The sequence below is a fragment of the Vigna unguiculata genome, chromosome 4 (assembly GCF_004118075.2).
Source record: "Vigna unguiculata cultivar IT97K-499-35 chromosome 4, ASM411807v1, whole genome shotgun sequence".
In the NCBI taxonomy this organism is placed as follows: domain Eukaryota; kingdom Viridiplantae; phylum Streptophyta; class Magnoliopsida; order Fabales; family Fabaceae; genus Vigna; species Vigna unguiculata.
In genome coordinates this window covers 37,598,918-37,623,971 of record NC_040282.1, presented here as the reverse complement: position 1 = coordinate 37,623,971, position 25,054 = coordinate 37,598,918, and the positions used below count along the sequence as shown (strand labels likewise).

General features: G+C 30.1%; 2 protein-coding genes across 12 annotated transcripts; both read left to right on the top strand.

Annotated features, from left to right (window-relative positions):
* The first annotated feature begins 7,928 nt into the window (after positions 1 to 7,928).
* Positions 7,929 to 11,488, top strand: LOC114181734 (receptor-like protein EIX2). The gene has a single exon (XM_028068270.1). It carries the CDS (start codon positions 7,963 to 7,965, stop codon positions 11,359 to 11,361), a length of 3,399 nt encoding a protein of 1,132 aa, XP_027924071.1. The 5' UTR covers positions 7,929 to 7,962; the 3' UTR covers positions 11,362 to 11,488.
* Positions 11,489 to 13,540: 2,052 nt separating this feature from the next.
* LOC114181824 lies at positions 13,541 to 24,747 on the top strand. 11 transcript variants are annotated; one of them, XM_028068411.1, is made up of 18 exons: positions 13,551 to 13,767; positions 13,919 to 13,982; positions 16,286 to 18,362; positions 18,442 to 18,702; positions 18,796 to 19,811; positions 19,896 to 20,131; positions 20,404 to 20,607; positions 20,826 to 20,918; positions 21,003 to 21,110; positions 21,195 to 21,575; positions 21,676 to 21,743; positions 21,824 to 21,912; positions 22,038 to 22,105; positions 22,297 to 22,404; positions 22,501 to 22,593; positions 22,729 to 22,758; positions 23,549 to 23,791; positions 24,231 to 24,747. In XM_028068411.1, coding segments are annotated over exons 5-13 (1,341 nt in total). In that variant the 5' UTR covers positions 13,551 to 13,767; positions 13,919 to 13,982; positions 16,286 to 18,362; positions 18,442 to 18,702; positions 18,796 to 19,651; the 3' UTR covers positions 22,040 to 22,105; positions 22,297 to 22,404; positions 22,501 to 22,593; positions 22,729 to 22,758; positions 23,549 to 23,791; positions 24,231 to 24,747. The 11 variants fall into 11 exon arrangements, with proteins under 11 accessions (XP_027924213.1, XP_027924212.1, XP_027924211.1 ...); XM_028068410.1 differs by lacking the exon at positions 18,442 to 18,702 and having other exon boundaries at positions 16,286 to 16,388; positions 19,606 to 19,811; positions 21,843 to 21,912; XM_028068401.1 differs by lacking the exon at positions 18,442 to 18,702 and having other exon boundaries at positions 16,286 to 16,388; positions 19,606 to 19,811.
* The last annotated feature ends 307 nt before the right edge of the window (positions 24,748 to 25,054 follow it).

The window sequence follows — 25,054 nt, the reverse complement described above, 5'->3', positions numbered from 1 at the left end:
AACTTGAGAGACTATTGAAAAAAATCGTACAAAGGAAAACAAATGTATAATTAAGGGTATGATAAGTTGAAAAATATCTTAGAAATCTAAAAAAACTTTTCAAATATTAACATATATACTTAGTGGTTGAGAAATAACAAATTTTTTTTAGTGAAATAAAAAAGTTATTCAAATGAAACAAAAACTAATAATAAGAATAATAAGTAAATGATTTTTTTATATATTACCTAGTAAATGAAATGTTTGTGCCATTAAATACTTAAATTGAGAGTATTAAACATTTTCATGTGAAAGAAAAATATACATTAAATAAAAATATTAAAAAATAATAGAAATATTCAAATGTGAGATATAAAAAATTTTAATTAACATACATATTTTTAACATAATTACATAAAGGTTATGATAAGATGAAAAATATAATTGAAATGTGAATGAGTTTCATGACAAACCAAATAGTTAAAATAAATAAAAAATAATATATATATATATATATATATATGGTTATTTAATTAATTAGGAATATTTTAATAATTTAAACGGGACGGGTAATATGGTGGGGATATGTACATCCCCATACCCATCTCCATTCCCAATTGAAAAAATCGGGGATTCCCCATAGCCATATCTATACCCAGTCAATGTGGGGATTCCCCGTCAAAACGGGAACGGGTTCAGGCAATACCCATGGACTCCAGTGTCAACAAAAAGGTCCGCCTATGGACACGTGTTATTATTAACGTCAAGTGTCATTCTTTTAACATTATACAAAAAATTCTTTTACTACACAGTTCAAACAAAAGTGGAGAAATGTTCTCCTTTCATGTAAAAAATTGTATGAAATATTCTACCATTTTTTTCTTAATAAATTAAAGTTTTAAAAGTGACGATTATGAGTATAAGGATGAGAGACGGATAATATTTTTGAAAATATTCAATACTTTTCCGATCGTTCTATTTTATTTTTGTGTGAAATGTGGCATGTGTGAAAAATATGTCCAAACTTTAAAAAGAAAAAAATCAAACTAAGCCATAAATGTAAAATTTAGACAAGTATTTTACACTTTTTTGGTCTCCCTAATAATTAATATTATGTGAAAAAAAATTGTAACATTGCTCTTAAAATAGACTAAACAATAACTTTGTCGAGTAATATGACTTGTATAATGTATAAAAGAAAAAAAATTGTAAGTTAGATATTTTGATGACTTGTATATTAATTTATTCCTCATTCCCAGCGCATATAAGTAAACAAAATTTGAAAAAGAAACCATAATATATGAATTAGTGAGTATGAGAGTGAAAGGCTAAGACTATGTCAAACAATAAGTTGGGTTATTAATATTGTACATATGATAAGTTAATTAGAAAACAAAGAGAAAAAGAAAGTGGAGCCAACAATAGAGACATTCAGAAATATAGGTAAGATATCAATGAGACGCGATCTTGACAAAAAATGTTGGAGGGGCTAAAATAATATAATTTTGAGATTATTAGATTCGATCATTAGTATAATGTTGTAAGAAATGAATTCTCTAACTGAATTGATAATTAGTCTAATGCTTCAAAATATGTATAGAAATAGAGTTTATCTTCTTTTCATCAATAGTTTCTTTTTTATAACATTTAAAAAATTAATTTATTCTTTTATTTTTTATCAATATACTTGTCTTTTGTAAATAACATTAAAAAATAATTTATCATGGTATTTTTTTTATAATTGAGACACATAATTATTAAAAGAAAAATATATTATAATCAAATCATAATGAAAAATCGGTTATGAAAAAACACATAATACATTATTTATTTTTCTTCTATATTCATAAAAAAAATGAATATACAAAAAAGCTCATGAGATAAAAAGTAATGTTTTTTTCGTTATTGAGACAAGAGACAAGAAAGGGATGTGATAAATGAGAAACGAGAGCAAAAATAATGAGTTTGTATCTAACTTTTTTTTTCTTCAAGAACATAAAGAAAACATATGAGAGTAAGAAATGATTATAATATTATAGTGAGAAATTATTACAAATTGTGAAGAACTAAAAAGATAATGAGAAAGAAAATAAAAATTATCTTAAAAAATATTTGGTTTAATTACTCTTTTGATTCATGTTTTGGTTTTAAAATGTTAAATTGATCCTCCAGTTTTTTTAGTTTTAATTTGGTCCCAATTATTGAAAAATTGATATAATTTGATCTTTTACGATAAATTTCGTTAAATTTTTTAAAATAGATCAATGACTTTTTTTTATTAAAATTGAAACTCTTAATATATGGTTTGCTTTGTTGGTGTAATTAACATTATCGTATGATCAATTTTTGACAAAAAGAGGAACCAAAAAAAATTAAGCTTAAATATTTTTATTCTTTTTTAAATTTAATTTTATGTTTTATTATTTATTAACACTAAATTTTGTGCTTTATAAAATAAATGAAAAAATACACAATTTAATTTTCATCAATTTCTAAAATATATTACCTATAATTTAATAAATTTTAAATATATATATATATATATATATATATATATTATAAATTAAAAAAATTAAAATTTTGGAGGGGCGGGGCACCTCCCTGCCCTATTAAAATCCGCCATTGAGTTCACTATGTTAGGAATCCAAGTGTGAGTCTAAGTCCCACATTGACCAGAAATGAGAAAGTAGAGCACTATATAAGAATAAAGACCCATAAACCCATTGCCTTAAGGTTTTGGGTTGAGAGTGGTGTCAGTATCTTATGTGGTTAGGCTCAGGTCTCATTGGTGTTGTCTCCCTAGTGAAACCCCCTCTGTAAAACCTGACAAGTGGTATCAGAGCCGATGGTTAATACCGGCTCAGACGAGTGCAGTACCAGTATGGTCCTAGTATCGAAAGTCTTCCTGGAAAGAGTCCCAGGTAAGGGTTCCCAGGTAAGGGTTCCAGGTAAGCGTGTCCCGTTAAGAATAACGGCGGTACAGAAAAGGGCAGAAAAGAAGTACTCGTGGTTGGGCAGCTTCCGCTGGAGGGGGAGTGTACCAATGTGTGGTTGAAGGGACTCACCCTTGAGGGGGAGATTGTTAGGAATCCAAGTGTGAGTCTAAGTCCCACATTGACCAGAAATGAGAAAGTAGAGCACTATATAAGAATAAAGACCCATAAACCCATTGCCTTAAGGTTTTGGGTTGAGAGTGGTGTCAGTATCTTATGTGGTTAGGCTCAGGTCTCATTGGTGTTGTCTCCCTAGTGAAACCCCCTCTGTAAAACCTGACACACTATTTATGAAGAGTGTTTGTAAATTGGATTCAAGTAATTATTGGCTTTGGGTAAGAAGAAATCAAGCTACAAAAAGTAGAAAAGTAAAAGTGATTTAGGGAGTTAGTTAATTGTAAAAATTATTTTGGTTAAATAAAAGTTAACTGTTTATTTAAATATATGATTATGGTTTATTTCTTTAGTACATCTTCAAAGAATGAATAATATTTAAACTTTGTCTCCCATTCTTATTTGTCAATTCTTTTCATTGACATTTTTAATATAAACTTTAAATATAATAATTTGATTATCAAATATATTGAAAATAGGAATAATTGATACTTATATAATAGATTACGATAGAGTAACAGTTTCTTTTAAACATATTCTCATTATAGTGGACCTCTGTCCAAGATTAAAACATAACCATAACTAGTAATTAATTTTGTGTCACCAGAATCAATATGTAATTTACATTAATATATCCTTCAATAATCTTTATAAATTGAACATATTGTCATAACTAGAAGAATCACAAAAAATATTATTACTAGATGACAAAATAGTACTAGAGGTATATTTTTATCTACTTTAGAATATATAACGAATAGATTTTATTTATTTTTATTAAGAGGTATATTAATCATTGCAAGATATTTCCATACATTGAATTATTTTAAATCTGGTTCTCCATTTTTTTTTTAATTCATAAGAGTTTTATCACAACCTTTTGTAAGGAAATATATTTGAGGATATGACAAACAAAATATAAAGTTTCATCTTATATCATTTTAAGCATGCTAGAACTTGTAGAATAACATTAACCATATTAAAACATTTTTTTTTCTTTCGTAGTATCATTAGATTAGTACTATACACTATATAAAGATGTTACTTAAGAAATAATATTATGAGTTTCACACAAAATCTCATTTATAAAGACATGTATTCTCATTTCTAAAGACATATATTCATCACTTTCCGTTTTAATTAATTTTGTACCTCAAAATTATATAATTTGAATAATCTCTAACCAATCTTCTCAACATTTCTAATAATAGTGTATATATATATATATATATATATATATATATATATATATATATATATATATATATATATATATATATATATCACAACTTATGTTTGTAATGATCAAAGAAAAATTACTAAATATTTTATTACAAGATAAAAGTACTAACTCAAATAAATCATCACAAATATATCATTTACCAACTAAATCACATGTCTAGAAATAATAATTCATTGTAATAAAAAAACCACTTTATAACCTTGTTGAGCGGTAAAAAAGTTTCTAAATTCATAAAAATGAGATTTTCATTTTAAAAAAACAGATGACTTTTAGAAGACAATTTTAATTTTACTTGACCATCACCTCAATTTTTAAAATGAATTTTTTTTTCAGCACACACATGATCATAAACATGTTGTCAATTAAAATAATTCATTTTAATTTCAATGTCATAAACAATATTTTTAAGTTAATAAATCTTATAAAAATATTATTATCAGTCATATATATATATATATATATATATATATATATATATATATATATATATATATATATATATTAATATAAACTTTTTTTCTTGCAAATGCATAGTTTCATAACTCAATAGTAATTTTAGTACGGCAAATTATTTTATAATTGTTTTCATACAAAACACTTGAAATATATTCATGAGCTAGAACATCTGTATTTATCCATTGTAAGAGTAGAAGATATTAAAGTATAGATTAATATAATAGAAAAAAAATTATCTGTAGACATCACAACAAACAAAATCACTGAGCCAAAATTTAATTTATCTATAGTTTCATTTATTGTTATCAATATAAATAAAAACAATTATATATAATTTTTTAGGCTTAGTTGAGACTGATTTAGTTATAACTATAACACACATTATTTCATATAAAAATATATTTTCAGTCTTCTATTCTATATTGTCTTTAATGTTAGAAATGAATAAGTTTTTCTCCCTAATAATGTTAGAAAATGATTATACAAATAATACTAATAATAATAAAAATATGAATAATGTAATAATAATTATTAGAGCAATAATAATACTGACATGTATATGAATGAAAGAATATTAATCGAACCCAACAATTCTTACAACAATAAGATATAACAAGTAAATGAGGAAAGGAAATAAAAATATCATGGGTTGAGACACGCAGAGCGTTGTCCTTAAAGAAAAATGTCTACTGCACATGACATGTACTTCTCTAAATCTTTTATGAACATCAATGTCTTAAAAGATAATATAGATAAAAATACAAAACAATTGTAATAAATTTGATTAAATAAAATATTAATTCGTAATAAAAAATATAATCATTAACCATAAATAATATTTATCCGTAAAATTAAAATTCTAAAAAAATATAAATAATTATAAGATAATATTTTAATTATATATTTTATAAATTATATTAGATATTTCCAACACTTTACGCCAATAACTTTTTCAAATAATTGATAGTGAAAACAAAAAGTTGAATAAAAGAAAAAAAATAAAAAATCTTTACAAGTTAGGGTTTTTTATGACTTGTATTTTTCTTCTTGTTTGCTACGGCATAGAATATTCCAGCACATAAGAAAGAAAAAAAAGCTTCATGGCTTGGCCTGATATTGGAGTGAGTGAGTGTGAAGTGAATGGCTAAGACTGAGTCAAACAATGAATTAGATATTTATAGTCAAGCTCTTTCAAATTTTATAAATAAAAAAAAAAGTAAAAAGAGAAAGAAACAAAAAGAGAGACTTTTAGAAATGTGGCAGCGATAATACATTTAGTGTGACGGTTTATAAAGATTCTTTAAATATATTTGAATATTAATTTCATAAAATAATTCTTTGTTGTCAATTAATTAGAAGAAATCAAGCTAAATAAAATAATAACATCAAAAGTGATTTAAGAAGTTAGTTAATTGCAAAATTATTTTGATTGAAAAAAGTTAACTTGTTTAAATATATGATTCTGGTTTATTTCTTTGTAGATTTTCATATAATAGATTACATGACGAAAATAAATAAGTGGATTTTAAAATAGGTTTGATTTTATGATTTATGTGTGGTGTGTAATTTTGTAACCCATATAATGGATAGGACTTTAAAAGTCTTTTGATTTCATTTTCAGAATTTCCCTGTCACGATGTCCTAATTGAAATAAACAGTAATACCTACGAAAATGAAAAGAATGAAAAACAAGAAAAGGAGTGGAAGAAGAATATTGAAAACCAAATGACAAAAAGACAGAGACTTTGGAATGCCAACATTTTGTGTAGACTTACAATTCAAACAATCCTTTCATACTTTTTTAGCACCTAAATTACGTTTACTTTGCTTCTCTTCTCGTCCTTTAAATTGATACTTTTAAAAGGAATATACAAAATAAAAGATGTTACTCATTTTTTGAAAAGTCAAATTGATTGTAACATTTTAGTGTATAAAATTTAAATTGTTAAATAGATAGCGTATAACTGAATAATGGTTAATAAAAATACGTTTGAGCCCAAATAAAGGCAAAGTAAGTTTATTTATCTAAGTATTTCAAGAAAGATACACAAGAACTCTAATTACCTAAATAAAGGGATCTAAAACTATCGAGAATCTTAGCTAATCTTTAGGCAAAATTACTAACTTAGGTCTCTTTCTTTGAGATTTAATTACTCAAATAATTATTTTTTTACTTTTAATTATTGTTCATGAAAAATTTAATACAAAATATAAGTTTATTAGATTCTTTTTCTTTTACTCCTATAAAATTTTCAAGTATAATTAACTGAATCATGTTTTTACAATTACAGGATACATAAATCCTTTCGTTATCTTTATCTACAAACTAATCATTAAAATCTTAATCCAATCGGAACTAACTTGTAAGATTAGAGATCAAATTTTGTAAGAATCGCAATGACAACAAATTTTACTATAAATATAAATGTTTAATTATTTGTTTTGTCTGTATTTTGGTTGGACGATTTTAAGTTGGTTCCTGTTTTTTAAAAAATTTTAATCATGTTCTAACTTTTAAAAAAGATAATCAACTAGATCTCCATTTTTTATATTTTTTAATATATTTTCTGCAAAAACTTTTGTTGTCACATGTTAAAGACTATGTCAAACAAGAAGTTGGGTTATTAATATTATACATCTTAGAAGTTTATTACAAAACAAAGAGAAAAAGAAAGTGGAGCCAACAATAGAGACATTCAGAAATATAGGTGAGATATTTGGTAAAACCTTCACTATTTATGAAGAGAGTTTTTAAAATGGATTTCAATACTAATTTTGAAAAGTAATTATTGGCTTTCAGTTAGAAGAAATAAAGCTACAAAAAGTAGAACATTAAAAGTGATTTATGGAGTTAGTTAATTGTAAAAATTATTTTTATTAAATAAAAGTTAACTGTTTATTTAAGTATATGATTGTGGTTTATTTCTTTAGTACATCCTCAGAGAATGAAGAGGAGGAATGATGATCTTTTGTAAGGTCTCATAAAAAGAAGATAAAATATTGAGAGGTGAATTTGATTTTATAAAATTTACATAGAAATTAAAATTGATAGACGGGTAGAGCAACTATGAAAAGGTGGTGCAGCTCTCTCTATAAATAGGGTATTTAGTATGTAAGCATAACCCATAACCACTTCTTTCTAATGAAAAAGCACTCGTTTCTTTGTAATTGTTAAAAATGACTTCCTCCTTTTTTATGGTTGTGTTTGCTTATTTGCTTTTTATGTCAAGTTTTGGTGTGTGCAGAGAGACGGTGTGCATTGGAAGTGAGAGAGAGACACTGTTGAAGTTGAAGCATAATCTCACAGATCCTTCAAATAGGCTTTCTTCTTGGAATGCCTCTGTCAATCCCAATTGCTGCCATTGGGATGGAGTTGTCTGCAACAACATTACATCTCATGTTGCAGAGCTTCACCTCACCACTTCACTTCCGGATGTCGATTACAACCTTCCTGATCCATTATATGAAGCAGATTACGAAGAAGCATGGGAAGAGTATAATAGAGTGGCATTGGGTGGAGAGATAAATCCTTGTTTGGTTGATTTGAAGCATTTGAATTACTTGGATCTTAGCGGCAATCATTTTCCAGGTACTCCAATTCCTTCCTTCATTGCAACAATGACTTCTTTAACTCACCTCAATCTTTCTGATGCTGGATTCATGGGGAATATTCCTTCTCAGATTGGAAATCTCTCCAATTTGGTCTATCTTGACCTCTCTTATGTTGCCAACGGAACAATTCCTCCCCAGATAGGGAGTCTCTCCAATTTGCTCCACCTCCACCTCAGAGAAAGATATTATGAAGAATCTTTGTTTCTTGAAAATATTAATTGGCTATCAAGTCTTTCCAAAATTCGTTATCTTACATTGAGCAACATTTGGTCACTTAAAGCAAGTATGCCAATTCCTTCTTTTCTTGGCTCAATGACCACCTTAATTCACTTGGACCTCTCTTTTTCTAGATTCATGGGCAACATTCCTCCCCAGATTTGTAATCTTTCCAATTTGGTGTATCTAGACCTAAGCGATGTTGCCAATGGAACTATTCCCTCTCAAATTGGAAATCTCTCCAACTTGCTCTACCTTAATCTTCATAGTGGTAATTCTATTGACAAAACTTTGTTTATTGGAAATGTTGACTGGTTGTCAAGTCTTACAAAGCTTGAATATCTTAATTTAGGAGGTGCAAACCTATCCCAATCATTTCACTTGCTTCACTCCCTCCCAGCTCTTTCTTCTTTAGTGCACCTAGATTTGTCGAGTTGTACACTTCCCCACTACAATCAACAATCATTTCTTAACTTCTCGTCTCTCCTCACTTTGGATCTTTTTGGGGTTTCTTATCATTCTGGAATCTCGTTTGTTCCAAAGTGGGTGTTTGGATTGAAGAAACTTGTTTCTCTCGTTTCATCTTTTAACTACTTTGAAGGTCCAATTCCTGATGGTCTTCGAAATCTCACACTTCTTGAATATCTTGATTTGCACTCAAATTCATTCTCATCTTCTATACCTCATTGGTTTTATAGTAGTTTTCCTCATCTCAAGTTTTTGGACCTATCAGGCAACAACTTACAAGGAAATATTTATGATGCCTTAGGAAATATGACTTCTCTAGTTACACTTGATCTGTCATACAATCAACTTGAAGGTCCAATTCCAACTTCTTTAGGAAAGGTGACTTCTTTGGTCATACTTGATCTATCACACAATAAACTTGAAGGTTCAATTCCAACTTCTTTAGGAAAGTTGACTTCTCTAGTTCGACTTGATTTATCACACAATCAACTTTCAGGCAATGTAACACTAGATTATTGTGGCAACAAAGGTGATGGAAAACATACAAAATCACTTGGAGAACTTTCATCATTGAGAGTACTTATTTTGTCCTCAAATCAACTTGGTGGAAATCCATTTGAAAGTCTTAGATCACTCTCTAAATTATCAAGTCTTGATATTGATTATAATTGTTTTGAAGGAGTTGTCACAGAGGATCATCTCACGAATCTTACGAGTTTGTATAAGTTTTCTGCACCAGAAAACAATTTGACTTTAAAAGTGGGTTCAAAATGGTATCCTACTTTTCAACTTACTTATTTGGATATGAGTTCTTGGCAATTAGGTCCTAAATTTCCTTCATGGATTCAATCTCAAGACAAACTTAATTATTTAGCGATGCCTAACACGGGAATTTTGGATTCTATTCCCTATTGGTTTTGGAAAACATTTTCTCAAGCTTCTTTTCTAAATCTCTCTCATAATCATATCCATGGTGAGCTTCAGACTACTTTAAAGAATCCAATATCTATAATTGCTGTTGATCTAAGTGCAAATAAGTTAAGTGGCAAATTTCCTTCACTTTCAAATGGTGTGGGATTTTTGGACCTTTCAAGCAATTCATTCTCCAAATCCATGGATGATTTTTTATGTAAAGGTAAAGAGAAGCCAATGAAATTAGAATTTCTCAATCTTGCATCGAATAACTTATCAGGGGAGATACCAGATTGTTGGGACATCTGGCCATATCTATTGGATGTAAATTTACAAAATAATAATTTTGTTGGAAACATTCCCCAATCCATGAGTTCCTTAATAGAGCTAGAATCATTAAGCATCCGTAAAAACTTGCTCTCGGGAACATTTCCTACAATTTTGAAAAAGACCAATAAATTGATTTTGTTGGATCTTGGAGAAAATAATTTTTCAGGAACAATTCCAACTTGGGTTGGAGAAAGATTTTTAGATATGAAGGTTCTTATCCTTCGATCAAATAGATTTTCGGGTCACATTCCTAATAAAATATGTGATATGAGTCTTCTTCAAGTGTTAGACCTTGCACAAAATAATCTGACTGGAAACATACCTACTTGTTTTAATAGTTTGAAGACCATGACACAGATGAACAAAAGTACAAAAGCTCTTATCTATTGTGAAGCTGTAAACTCTACATCTGAGTATTCATCTTATACTATAGTCAGCGTTCTTCTTTGGTTGAAAGGAAGAGGAGATGAGTACAAAAACTTTCTGGGGCTGGTAACAAGCATTGATTTGTCAAATAACAAATTAGTAGGAGAAATACCGAGAGAAATCACATATTTAAATGGTTTGATATTTTTGAACTTGTCCCACAACCAACTTATTGGTCACATTCCACAAAATATTGGTAATATGGGATCATTGATGTCCATGGATTTCTCAAGGAATAAACTTTCTGGTGAAATTCCTCCAACCATTTCAAATTTGAGCTTTCTAAGCATGCTAGACTTGTCTTATAATGGGTTGAATGGCAAAATTCCAACAGGAACTCAGTTGCAAACCTTTGATGCCTCAAACTTTATTGGCAACAATCTTTGTGGCCCACCACTACCCATCAGTTGCAGCTCCAATGACAAAAGCTATGATCACAATGGCAAAGGGAGTGATAGACATGGAGTGAACTTATTTTATGTGGGCATGACATTTGGATTTGTGGTGGGATTTTGGATAGTAGTTGGTCCTTTGATCATTTGTAGATCATGGCGTTATGCCTATTTTCATTTCCTTGATCATGTGTGGTTCAAACTTCAATATTTTTTCTAATGTCAGTACAATATATCTAATGTGGTGAAAAATAAAGTTATTATAAAACATGGAAGTTAATTTGAACTACTCTGTATTGCATAGTTGATCAAATTTCCAGGTAATTTATGTTTTGTTTGATTTATTTTCAAATATGAGAGTGTTATTTATTTAAATTACTAGTGGATTTCAAAGCTAAAGAATCTACATGTCCAACTTATTATGGATAAATTCTAGCTAATTTAACAAATTGCAATCTGTTGTTAGAAAATTTAGACAGTGTGAACTTAATTTGAACCATGTAGAACTCTTGTTGAAAAGAATTGAAGCAATATATTTAATGAGTTGCTTGGGTTTTAGATACTCAAAGGCATTCGTATTCAAATTTATAGATGGTTATAATTTCTTTCTCAATAGCAAGATTCAAAGGCATTATAAAAGACTACTTTCTTTCTCAACAGCAAGATTCAAATACTTTGTGAACGTTTAGTTTTGGATGTAGCATTTTTAACTTTATCTCTTATTTTTTAAATTTAGTCCATTTTATTTTAACATTTTACATATAAACAGGAGAAAAATGAGACTCTGATATAAAGGTCTAATGACACCCATTGGAACTCTGTGTTGAATATGCAAAATTGTGTTCTCTGCATTTGATAGACTTTTGATCAAAGATATGTAAAAAATTCTCATACATTGGATTAATCGGAGGAGTACTGCTTTCATTAATTGGTATTGTTAGTTTCAGTTTTCATTGTTAAAAGGTAAATGTTGAATGCCGTAAATAAAAGCTTATAAAAGAAAAGTGATTCATGAAAGAGGTAGAGAGTAAAGAAAAGTAGTAATGGAAAGGAAGCAGATGCAGGATAAAATAGGTTAGTTTGATTGATTTGTGTTGTCCTCTATAATTTATAAATGGATTGAGAAAGTGCTTAATATCTATAAAAAAAAAAAAAAAAACCATTGAAATCATTACATTGTGAACATTTGAGAAACATTGAAAACTATAATCTATTGTGCCCTCTATGAAAGACCAATTCCATCTATGTATTGAGAAATGAAAGGTGCTCAATTCTGTTTCATACATGATAGTCTTCTTTTGACATTAAAGATTTTCTGTGTCTGCAATATTTTTAAGGACACCTCTCCCTGTTTTTGTAATATTTTTTTTTTTCAAAACTGGTCATCTTTTGAATCTAATTTCAAGAACCATAAGAGTAAGGTGTTTGGGAATTAGCTCCTAGAACGTATTTAATAAATTCCAAATTAATCTATAATTTATGATCACTGAATGGAGAGTGATTTGTTCTGAAAATTAATTGTTTTTCTCTTTCGTTCTTTCTACATAATTTTTCTCGTATTGTTTATTGTTTGTGATTTACACTAGTTTTTCATTTGAAAAGTCTAGATCTAAATTTCCGTTTGGAGGACCAACAAGAAGTGTGGACTATTCTTCTAAATATAATTACTCCTTGTATTTGGTTCAATTATGAAAAAAAAATGGTTTTCTTTATTTGTTTAAAATCAATGGGGTTAAGCTACAAATATTATGCTGATAAAATAAATAATTGAAATGAAAAATAAAATAAAAAATTAAAACATAGCAAACTAATAAGAAATGTTAAAAAAACTTACAATATCTAACATGACATAAAAAATTGTATATTTAAATCTTATGAGCTCAACAGCCACTACAGGAATTATTAGATTTAGTAACATTTTTCTATTACATTTATCTTAAATGTTACCTTATGAATAGTTATAGTAATACTTTTAGAAAATGTTATCCTAAGTAATTAAAAATGTTACCTTATCAATAGTTATAGTAATACTTTTAGAAAATGTTATCCTAAGTAATTAAAAATGTTACTATGATATTGTAACATTTTTAAATAAATGTTACTATAAATAAATAAATAATTTTCATTTTTTTACCTTAATTTTAAAATTTTAAATATTTAAATATTTTTCATTTTTCATTTCCTTTTTAAATATTTAAATTCTACGTGGTTTCAAATCTTTTAAATTAATATTTTAATTCATTTAACATAAATTTAATAGTTTTAACAACGTTTTTTTACTTTTCTTAAAAATGTTATCCTATCTATACTTAGTCATACTTTTTAAAAAAGAATTCCTGTAGTTATGTATATTTAGTCATACTTTTTAAAAAAGAATTCCTGTAGTTATCAAAAGTAACGATACCTAACAATCTAAAGTCTCGTATATTTCTTTTCAAACCAAACCTTCCGTACGTAGTGTTACCAAAACATCTCCTGTGTTGCTCGAAACATCTTCCCGTGTTGCTCGAAACATCTTCAACGATTTTTCTTCAAACTGTCCTTAATAGTGCTTGAGTCATCTTCATCGTTGCTCGTCCTTCGCAACCTGCTTCTTGAAGGCATTGACTTCCATTTCCATCTTCTGGTATTCAAAATCTTCTTCCCATACACCTCTTTCAATTTCGCGAAACCTAATGGATCTTCCAAATTTTTCATATTCTTTTCCTCTAATTTCAATATATCTCTTTATTATTAAGAAATTATTGATTCACTATTTTAATTTCTCTTCACATCAGCACAAATCGGTGAAGCATCCCAAAATAGGAGGGATTTCTCTGCATTTTTGAAGATTTTGTGAAGGTTAGTAAATCTCTGCAATCGGTAAAGCAATTTATGACTTTCTTTGTTGGTGGTTCAGACGTTGAGATCTGCCATTATGAGTATAGAATTATAGATTGCTATTTTGTTGCTTCTCTTTGAGTATGGGCTTGTAGTCCATAGCGTGAATTGGTGCTTGTAACCTTCTGTGGTGTCTTATTTGTTCTCTTTCTTCAAATGTACTCTTGGGATCATAGCAACCAAGTAGAAATTCCCAAACTTCTCCCCTAATAGATGGACTCCCTGATTCAAAAATTTTAATAAAACAACCATCAATGCTCAACTCAGGAAAAAAAGGAGGAAGATGTTTCACAAGAAGAATGCATATGAGAATATGTGGAAAAAGGAATTTCAATTTTATCCCAATCAACAATATCTTGAAAACTGCAGTTGGCAGAACTTGGCCAGCTTGATTTATTTTTGATAATTAGTTGTCTGTACTTCAATCTCAGCCATGATAATGGAATCTCATGCTTTAAAGAGAACCAAATTATACCCATACCAAAAAGTTGTTAGATTCCAAGAGTCAGTTCAACCGTACAAAACAGACAGCCTTATGTTTTCCAGCTAGCCAGAGTTCCCCATGGCACTCAGTACACCATTACGGAATGTAGGAGAGACTAATTTCCATATCCTCAAACATATTGAACCAGCATTTTAACTATAAAAAACAATTACCCCACGGTAGATTCGGCTTAGAGTCTTGCCTATATCTAGATACCCTTCTTGAGTAAATGTAGCATGCCACTATCTTGCACTTAGTGTTTTACTAGCCTGGACCACATAACAAAAAGAAGTTCAAAATAAATGAACATTGTATAAGTATCACGAGATTAGAAATTCAACTAACTGTACTAGTTCTCAGCTGAAGGCAAATGATTAACAATAACAATTAGAATTTAATCTGTTAATAATTTGAAAAAGAGCTTGAAAGGTGTCTTAGTAATTAAAACACACATGATATAGAAGTTTATCTTTCTGAATAAAAGGTGTGAATTAATAGATTGGAAGATAGCAATGGAATAGTTGTGTATCCTATTGTTTGTTTGTTACTTTTTCCGATTTGGTGTACTTCCCAAATATATCAACACTGGGATCTTTCTCTTGAAGAGGACCACCACTTTCATTTTCCAATCTTCAATCACCTCGTTGTTGCATGGTTAATTTTTGTTTATTCCATTAAACCCCACTTGGTTAATTTTTTGTGTTCTTATTACATTACATCATGCACTGGCATAAAGTTAATGGTCATTTTTTTATCATTTTCTACACAATAATAAATTTTTTCATTGTGGAAATAGGAAGAATCCAAAGAAATGAAGTTTTCCTAATGTAGGACGTAATGGTGGGGCAACGAGTAGAGAAGAGAGAAAACTCTGCAAAAAGAGAACTGAACATACCAAAGTTTTACAATTACTTCATCTATATATTATTTTTTTATACAATCCTATCCTTTCGTTGTTTTCTTTTGGATAATGAACTATGGAATAAAATAAAAACACACATCCCACCACTCCTATCTTTATATGTTCCTCTGAATCATGCAAAATTAAAGTATTGTGTACCAAAGTTGATGTGAAAAAACAGAGTCTTAAAATCTGAAGTGAAGTGAAGTGAAGTGAGGTGATGGTGAAATAGAAACCACATAGCTTGAACAAAATGGGACAACGTTAAAAGTCCCTGGTACAAGACAAGGGTGTAAATCTTGTGTCAAAATATTTTCTAAGTCTTTAATATATATATATATATATATATATATATATATATATATATATATATATATATATATATATATAATAGATCAATGGTAAAAAACAGAGTGTGGATGATGCTTTTTCCAAACATGGTCTTATTATTTATTGTGAAGCTCAGTTTTTCTTTATATTCTTTCTGTAGTTTTAACTTTTGGCTAACTTAGATTTCATATTATCTTTATTCGTTAGTTTCTCTTAGCCACAAGAAGTTATATTATATAAAAGAAATTCATATTTGTTATTCTACAATCACATAAGAAGACCGTTTTATGATGTCCAAAAATTGTCAATGATTTTTTTCTTCTTTGTTTATTATATTTTGTTCAAAATTTAGATGTAATTTTAAGTGTCATATTAAATAAAATAAAAAAATTGAATAATATATAAAGAATAAAATTTATAAATTGATTTTCTTATGTTTGTTTTAAGTTGAAGATAGTACTAATTCTTTCTTATATTGATTTTTTGAGTGATATATTTTTTGGACCACAAAGTTGAAACAATTATCTAATTCAATTATGTCTTTTACAGCAATTATCTTAACAGTAGCTGAAACAATATTATCAAGGAAAATTAACGAGAAAACCAGAGTCATGGACAAAAGTTGGATGTGTCAACCAAGATCTTCTGGCAGGTACTTAGATGGTTTAAACAAGTTTCTCGACTTTGCATTTAGTAATGCAGCACAAGGTGATCAAATTTTGTGTCCATGCAAGAATTGTAATAATTGTTGTTGGAGTAACCGAGCAGAAGTGTATGAACACTTAATTTGTGATGGATTTGATAAAAGATATGATAAATGGATTTTTCATGGGGAAGGTGGATCTTCAAAAGTGGATAAAGGAAAGACTAATATGCATGATAATTTGGATGAACTTTTAGAGGATACTTTCATGATGCCTGAGTGTGATTTTGATGACATATTGGATGAAGACGAAGAGTTTGATGTAGAAATGGTGAGGATTTACAATTTAGTACGTGATGCTCGTCAAGAAGCATACCCGGGTTGTAAAAAATTCTCAAAACTATCAATCATTGTTCGTTTACTCCATATTAAGAACCTTTATGGGTGGAGCGATGTATCATTTAGTGCGTTACTACTATTGCTCAAAGAATTGCTTCCTGAAAACTCTTCTTTGCCAGTAACATTCCAAGATTGCAAATACATAATCAAAGAGTTAGGTTGTAGTTATGAAAAAATCCATGCTTGTCCTAATGACTGTATCCTATTTTGGAAAGAGCATGAGAATGAAGATAAATGCCCCAAGTGTGGTGCTTCAAGATATAAAGAGAGAGGGTGTCTAAATCTTAAGAAGAAAGTTTCTTGCAAGGTAGTTTCTCCCCCGGTTCCAGCCAAAGTGTTGAGGTATTTTCCTCTTAAACCGAGGATCAAGAAGTTATATATGTCATAAAAAACTGCTGATTCAATGAAATGGCATGAGAGGGGTCGTACTAATGATGGAAAATTAAGGCATCCTGCAGATTCACTTGCTTGGAAAACTTTTGATTCACTACATCCTGATTTTGCATTGGATCCACGAAATGTGAGGCTTGGGTTAGCAAGTGATGGATTTAATCCATATAAGACAATGAGTAGCAAATATAGTATTTGGCTGGTTGTTCTGATGTCATACAACCTACCTCCATGGGCCTGCATGAAGCAACCTTATTTGATGTTATCTTTACTTATTCCAGGTCCTTCTTCCCCTAAAAGTAGCATAGATGTCTATTTAAAACCTCTAGTTGATGAGCTAAAGGAGTTATGGGAGAAAGGATTTGAAACCTATGATGCCTCTAGTAAGCAATATTTTAATGTTCGAGCTGCATTACTTTGGACTGTGAGTGATTTCCCTGCCTATGCTATGCTATCAGGTTGGCGTACTAGTGGAAAGTTGGCGTGCCCTGTGTGTAACTATGATACATGGTCCAAGTACTTGCCGAAAAGTAAAAAGATGTGCTACATGGGTCATCGTAGATTTTTGGACTCCAATCACAAATGGCGGAAAAATAAGAAGTGTTTTGATGGCTATGAAGAATTTAGAGTTGCTCCAGTTCCATTATTAGGTTCTACTATATTGGAAAAAATTGGCGAAAAAGAGAATTTATTTGGAAATCCTCAAAAGAGGAAAAGAAATAATGTTGATCCATGGGTCTAATATTTGTTACCACCTGCACGATTTACTCTTTCATCAAAAGAAAAGGATATCTTTTGTGGCATCTTGAAAGGAGTGAAGCTTCCAGAAAATTATGGGTCTAATATTTCTAATTGTGTTCAACTTGAGCAGCAAAAACTTCTTGGGCTTAAAAGTCATGATTTTCATATTCTGATGCAAGACTTACTTAAAATAGCAGTACGAAGAGTTTTACCAAAAGAAGTCGCAAGAGTTTTAATTAAGTTAAGCTCATTCTTCAAGATTTTATGCTCCAAAGTTATCAATGTTGAATTATTTGAATGTTTGGATGTTGAAATTGCATTGATTCTTTGCGAATTGGAAAGAATTTTTCCTCCATCTTTTTTTGTTATAATGGTTCATCTATCAATACATTTAGCATACGAAGCTAGAATTGCAGGACCCGTGCATTACCGTTGGATGTATCCAATTGAGAGGTAATTTGATTTATAGTTTTTTGATTTTGCAGGTTTCTTCTTATATTTGTACTTAAGTTTTATACTTTTATGCTTATAGGTTTCTTCTTAAGTTAAAGAACTATGTGCGTAATAGACGTTATCCAGAGGGTTCTATTGCAGAAGGCTATATAGCAGATGAATGTTTGACATTTTGTTCAAGGTACTTAGATGACGATATCCAAACAAAATTCAATAAACCAGCAAGGAGTTTAGATGGTCCTGTAGGAGATGGAGTCATGACAAGTTTGGATCCTCTTACATGGGAGCAAGCTCATCGATATGTGTTATTCAATTCAGAAGCTATCAAACCATTTCTCAAGTAAGAAGATATGCATACTCGAGAATACATATTATTAGTACACTTTATTATAGTTTACTTAACATATATAGCATATTCAATTTTTTTATGTAGGCAACATGAAGAATTTGTTTTCAGTCACAATCGTCAAGGTTCAACAAGAAAATGGAATAAGGCTAACGATCAATGTCTTACTTTTCATGAATGGTTTGAAGATCGAGTAAGGAATTTAGATGTTAGTGAAGATGTTAAATGGTTGTCTAAAGGGCCAAATACAGTTGCGAGAAGATTTTCTGCATATGCAATAAATGGCTACAAGTTTGTCATTGAAAGTCGTGAAAGAAAAACACAAAATTCAGGGGTTATGGTTGTTTCATCTACAGTCAAGTTTAGAAGCAAGAAAGATGAAAATCCGTTGGTAGAAAATGTTACCTACTATGGAGTTTTGAAAGACATAATTGAATTGGATTACTACGGACATTTCAAGTTTGTGTTGTTCAAATGTCATTGGTTTCAAATTAAACAAGATGGTTTTGGATTGGTACTCATAAATTTTCAGAGGTTGATCTATGAAAATGATCCTTTTGTATTTGCATCTCAAGTAAAGCAAGTGTATTATACAAAGGATCCAAATGATGATTGGCATGTTGTTACTAACACCACCCCTAGAGATTTGTTTGATATATATGGTGATCTAGAGAATGAAGATGTGGAAAAGCACTTGGATGATCAATTAAGAAGTCCAATGTTTGATCAATTTACGGTTAATGAAGATGAAAATATTTGGTTTAGGGACGATGTACCTGGAACAACCATTGATGCAAGTTTAATAGATGAAGAAGAAACAAGAGAAGAACCTAGACAAGAGTCCCTTGATGATTGAGTTTAGTATTTAAATTGTTTATGTTTTTATTTTTTTTACAGTGGTACAATAAGGGCAAGAGGTAAAGTTTCATGGGCTGCCAGCTCAATGGAAGATACCCTTAATGATCAAGAAGTTCAAACATACACCAAAAAGCGTAAGGCTTCATGGCCAAGTGGATCAATGACTGAAATTCTTAATGAGCTAGAGGAGACAGCATCAAGTCCTTGCCTAACACCCCTGGCGCCCTATTTGATTAACGATGATAGTAAGTGTAAAGTACTTGATAATATATATTCTTTAGAAAAAAAATACAAAAACAAGATTATTCTTTTGTCATTTATTAAAACAGGTCTTGTTATCAAGAAGAAAAGGGGTTCAACAAAGTGTCTTAAGACTCATGGTTTGAGTCATGAAGATCGCATTCAAGTTAGACTGAATATTCTTGGCCAACCTATTGGTCAATATAGGGCTGCCTTGAGCTCTTATTTGGGAACATTGGCTAGGAATGCACACATTGCTCCTTTGACATACACAACTTGGAGAGAGTTGAAAGATAATTGGGAGGATATGTGGCAAACAGTCAAGGTATCATTTTTTTTTCTTATCATTGATATATGCTTTCTATTTATTTATGAATTGATTTTGGACGAAGATTAAACATTAAATGTCAATATATTAGTGTTAAGAGCTATACAAATTTGTCACTATTTTTGGATCATTTTCAAGATAAGATAACATTATTTATTTTTTTATGATGAAGACAAAGCAACTTATACTTGCTTTCTATTTTTTTATTTTGAACACACAAGTTATTTCTGAATTGATATTAATGTTAATTCAAATATGTTTTGGTGTAGTCAAAGTTTGATATAGAAGAACGTGGTAAAAAGTGGGTCTTGCAAAGTATTGGTTCAAGTTGGAGGACTCACAAATGTCGCTTGAAAAAGAAGTTCTTTAAGCCAAACATGAAGGAGGAGTACAATTTAAAGAATCGACCATCCATTATTCCACTTGAACAGTGGAAAATACTTCTTAAGTTTTGGAAATCTAACATGGCTAAGGTAATAGTAATTTATAGTTTATTTTTAGCTATGTTATTTCCTCCTTATGCGATAGAGGTGCTATTTTTTTTCTGTTTGTTGGTATTGGATGTTAATTCTCATATTAATTAGATGTTGAATTGTACAAATTTGATATTTTTTTCTACCTTTTAGCTGGGTTACTTTCTTACTTTGTGATAAAAATTTTCCTTTGCTAATGTGGTGTTTTTATTTTAAAGGAACGTAGTGAGAAGAATAAAATTAGCAGAGCACAGTATACATTTGTCCATACCACTGGATCAAAAACTTTTGCAGAAATTCGTGAAGAAGAGGTAAGAAAACTAGTTAAGGACAATTTTCTTGTGCTTTTGTAGGAAGATTGGTTGAACTAATCTTACATATTTTAATTTTAATAGAGGATGAAGAATGTTGATGCTAAAGAGCCCTCCCGTGTAGAAATGTTCCTTTTGACACATAAGCCAAAGGATGGAAATAAGACAAAGGATGGAACAAGTAGAATTGTTGTATGAACATCTCTATCATTTATACTTAATTTTGTTTGACACTTATAATTCTTTCAAATTAAGTAGATGTGCTTTGATTTTCAGTCAGAGCTTGAGGAGGCCATTACTTTACACCCAGAAGCAGAGGAAAGCACAACTCAGGATGATTTATTTTCCCAAGTCTTGGGTAAAGAGAGACCTGGCTCTGTACGCACATATGGAAAAGGGGTTGCACCTACAGATTTATGGGGAACTAAGTCTACAATTGAAATCCAGAAAATAATAGATGAAGTCAAAAGGAATGCTAGAGTAGAGATGCAAGAGGAGATGCAAGTAAAATTACAAGAACAAGTGGAAGCCATCAAAACTGAAATGTTTACTGGTTTTAAAACATTTTTGGCTCAGCTGCAGACATGCTTTCCAACAGTAGCAATTCCAGAATTTTCTAGCATGTGGAATCCAAATATAAATGAAAGAGATATGAAGGTATGGTTTTATACAACATCATTTTAGGTCACTGTTTGTTCGTTTATTGTAAATATATGCATCCTTGTAAATTTGTTTCATTTTTTCTCTTCAAATTTAGGACAAAATTAACTCTCATAGGAAGAAAAAGCGGAAGGAGGAAAAGGCTCAAAAGAAGCTTGTTGAAAGGTAAATTCATCACATCTAACATCAATTAGTTGTGTTTTTAGTTTGTTAATGAGGTTATGCCTAATTTTTCTAGTGTTGAGGTTATGCCTCTTCTACCAGAGGAATCTATGGATGTTGAAATTCCCGAGGAGGACCTGGATTTCTAGTGTTGAGGTCAAGCCATACTATTGTAAGGATATATATAGATTGTAACCTTTCTGAGAATGAAGGAACAATAGAATTTTATGAAAACACGTTCATGGAGATGGAAAACCTTAAAATACTATTTAATAAAAGTGAATCTACATTTTGCAGAGGTCATGTTTACTGAAGATCAAACATATAACAGCCTAGGAAGGCGCATATTTGATGTCTACATTCAGGTAAATTATCTCAAACTTTTGTAGTTTTGATGTCTACATTCAGGTAAAAGCAAAAATCCATGGTTTCTGGTTATAAAGTACTAATTTGATGTGATGAGTTTTGAAAAGAACTGAGAAAATCCAAAATGCAATTCTAAAATTGCATTAAAGGGTATAAATTTTGTATATTTGTTGATGGAGATTGGTATCAGGTGTGTTTATGGCATCACAATCGAGCATGATAGCATGTGGGTCTCATGACAGTGGCTTCTCTTCTGATAGGATTAAGATGCACACTGTTCAAAGTCACAATTGTTCAGGTCATTTTCCCTTTAATATTTTTTTTATTTTTTTTTCTACTTTTCAGGTCATTTAAAGGTAAATAGTTTGCATGATCATGATCTTGCATGTGGCAGGCAGCTCTACCTCAGGGAATTGTTCCTTTTGTTTTTGCCAAAGAATATAATGTTCATCCAGCTTGACTGATGAAAGTTTGAAACTTCCCTTAGGTTAATAAACCCTATTTGTGAATTTGAGTCCTGTCTGTTGTAAACCTTTGTTTTGTGGTTGAAGATTTTTTACATTTTTGTGTCTTCAATCTCAATTGTTCTATTGGATTTTGAAATATTGGGTCTTGAATGCAGGCTGAAATGAGAAGGCAGAGGAAAAAGCAAGTATGCTCTTTAGTGTTTTATCTGATATACTTGAAACTGTATTGAATTGACATGTATTCATTAAAGAATAGAACTTATATTTATTTATTTTTTTCCTCTTAGAAACATGGATTCAACCTTAGACAACCTTAGACAGAAGTTTAGTTTGAGATAAGAATTATACTAAACCGTGTTTTAATTGCAATCTATACTCTCTTTTGGGATTAGTTTTGTCTGTAGTCATTCTTTTCTGCTGCTTGAACTTATTTACTTGCCCTTATCAACTAAACTCTACGATACTAGTGTCCATGAATTCTATTGTACAGAGCATAAAATAAAATGTGATGTCATCTACATTGTCCCTACTATGATACCTATTGAATGAATCTACCTTACTTGCACTACACTTTCATATATTCTTAACTTACACTTTATACATACCAATGTATTGAATCTGCTGTTTATGATATCTACGGGAATCTTTGTATAACTTCTAGTGAAGTGTTGTTTTTTCATGAACTCGGTGCCTAGATTTTATAATCTTCACTAGCAGAATTTCTATATAACATCTCTTGTGATGAAATAGTCTCTTATCTTCATGTTTTGCTAGCCTAATAGTTTCTTATTTCTTTTTTGAAGAAACAGATCTATATAATTTATATACCAAGAATGGCCTCAAGAAGTAGTAATAGCAGAAAAATGATATAACCAAGTTTGAAACCTTATGTGTACTGATATAACAAGTGTTATCTTTTTTTTATATGATGATTATCAATCTGATCTCTATGTTCTTTAATTTCATTTCATGTAGCTCATGGAGTACATCATTCCAGTTGAAGTGATGCCTAAACCCAGAAAAAAACTTCGGAGAGTAAATTCAGCTCAATCATTGTGATGTCTTTTTCATCACTCGTCTCATCAACAAACTAGACTGCTTTGTGACTTGGTGTAGATATAAGGGGGAAGATTTAAGAGATTCAATGTCATTGCAGTTGCAGGTTCTTGGAGTTACATTGTATAGAAAAGAAAGAATAGCTGGAGCCAATTAATCCAAGTAATTTGATTCAACCTGAAAGTAATTTTCCACTGATCCACTGTTTGTGGAAGTTCCATGGCTCTGGGTGGGTTTTGTGAGGATTAGGCCTTGTAGGAAGAGATGAAATAAAAATTTGTGGTGTGATAATTTGTGCAATTTGGATGTGATGATTAGTGGATGAGTACATTGTGAGAGGATTGGATGAATAGTGTTCAGCAGATTTCATGTACACTGCAATAGATTGAAAGATCACCTGAATGTCACATGATTATGACAAGTTACTTTTTCAAAAGTATCTTATCACTTTACCTCTCCTTTAATAATTAAGATAAGTGCTGATTTAAATATTTCTTTAAAATATAATGGCTTGTTTCCCTTTGTATTTCACAACCTCTCTTACATCTTATCCCCACTCCAAAATGAACTTACCTTAAAAGGCTATGATTGTTTTGGGCAGGAATCTGAAAGCTAATGCAGCTGGATTAACTCAACAAAACAATGTGAAGCCTGTTTCATATGCCAACATTCCCAAGGCTAAACCAGAACATCCTTTGGGCTCTCAATCAAAACTTCCAGAAGGTTCACGGGAAGTATCTATGCCTCAATCTTCGTCAGTTTATTTATTTACATATCAATCTATGCCTCAATCTTCGTCAGTTTATTTATTTACATATCACGAGCAGTGATAGTAATATTTGTCTTTATTTACATATTTTGTATGCCACTTAATTAATACAAGTCCATTTTGATATTTATACAGTTACAATTCATAATTTTAAGAGTAAAATAGGTTTTCACGAATTCCCGCATCTTATTTAATTTCAATGATAAAAAATTTTCTGAACCGGTGTCTCATTTAGGGGTCTCATCTCATTCACAATTTTCAGTTGTTTATTTAGACTAAAAGATTTTGGTCCCTTGACCTTCTGGAATGTTTTCACGAAATCATTTTCAGCATTTCAAGCTCTCTTTTTTTTTTTAAATATAAAACTAGTTTCTATCTTGAAATTCTCTTTTGTATACTCAAAGCTAAAGTCTAAATTTTTATTCAGGGTGAGGTGCTTAATAGAACATATTACATGTTTTGTGTAATTCTCGTTCATTTTTCATTCTTCGTTGAAAGGTAGAACATTTAATCTTGGATCAATCTTTAATGGGGTTCCTCTTCTAAACAGGGTTGCTTCACTCTGCAGTTGCACTGTGATTGTCCACCGTTTTCTGGTTTCTCTTTGGCTGTGTTCGCTCATCTCTGAAGAAATATGGCTGCCAATTTCTGGACAT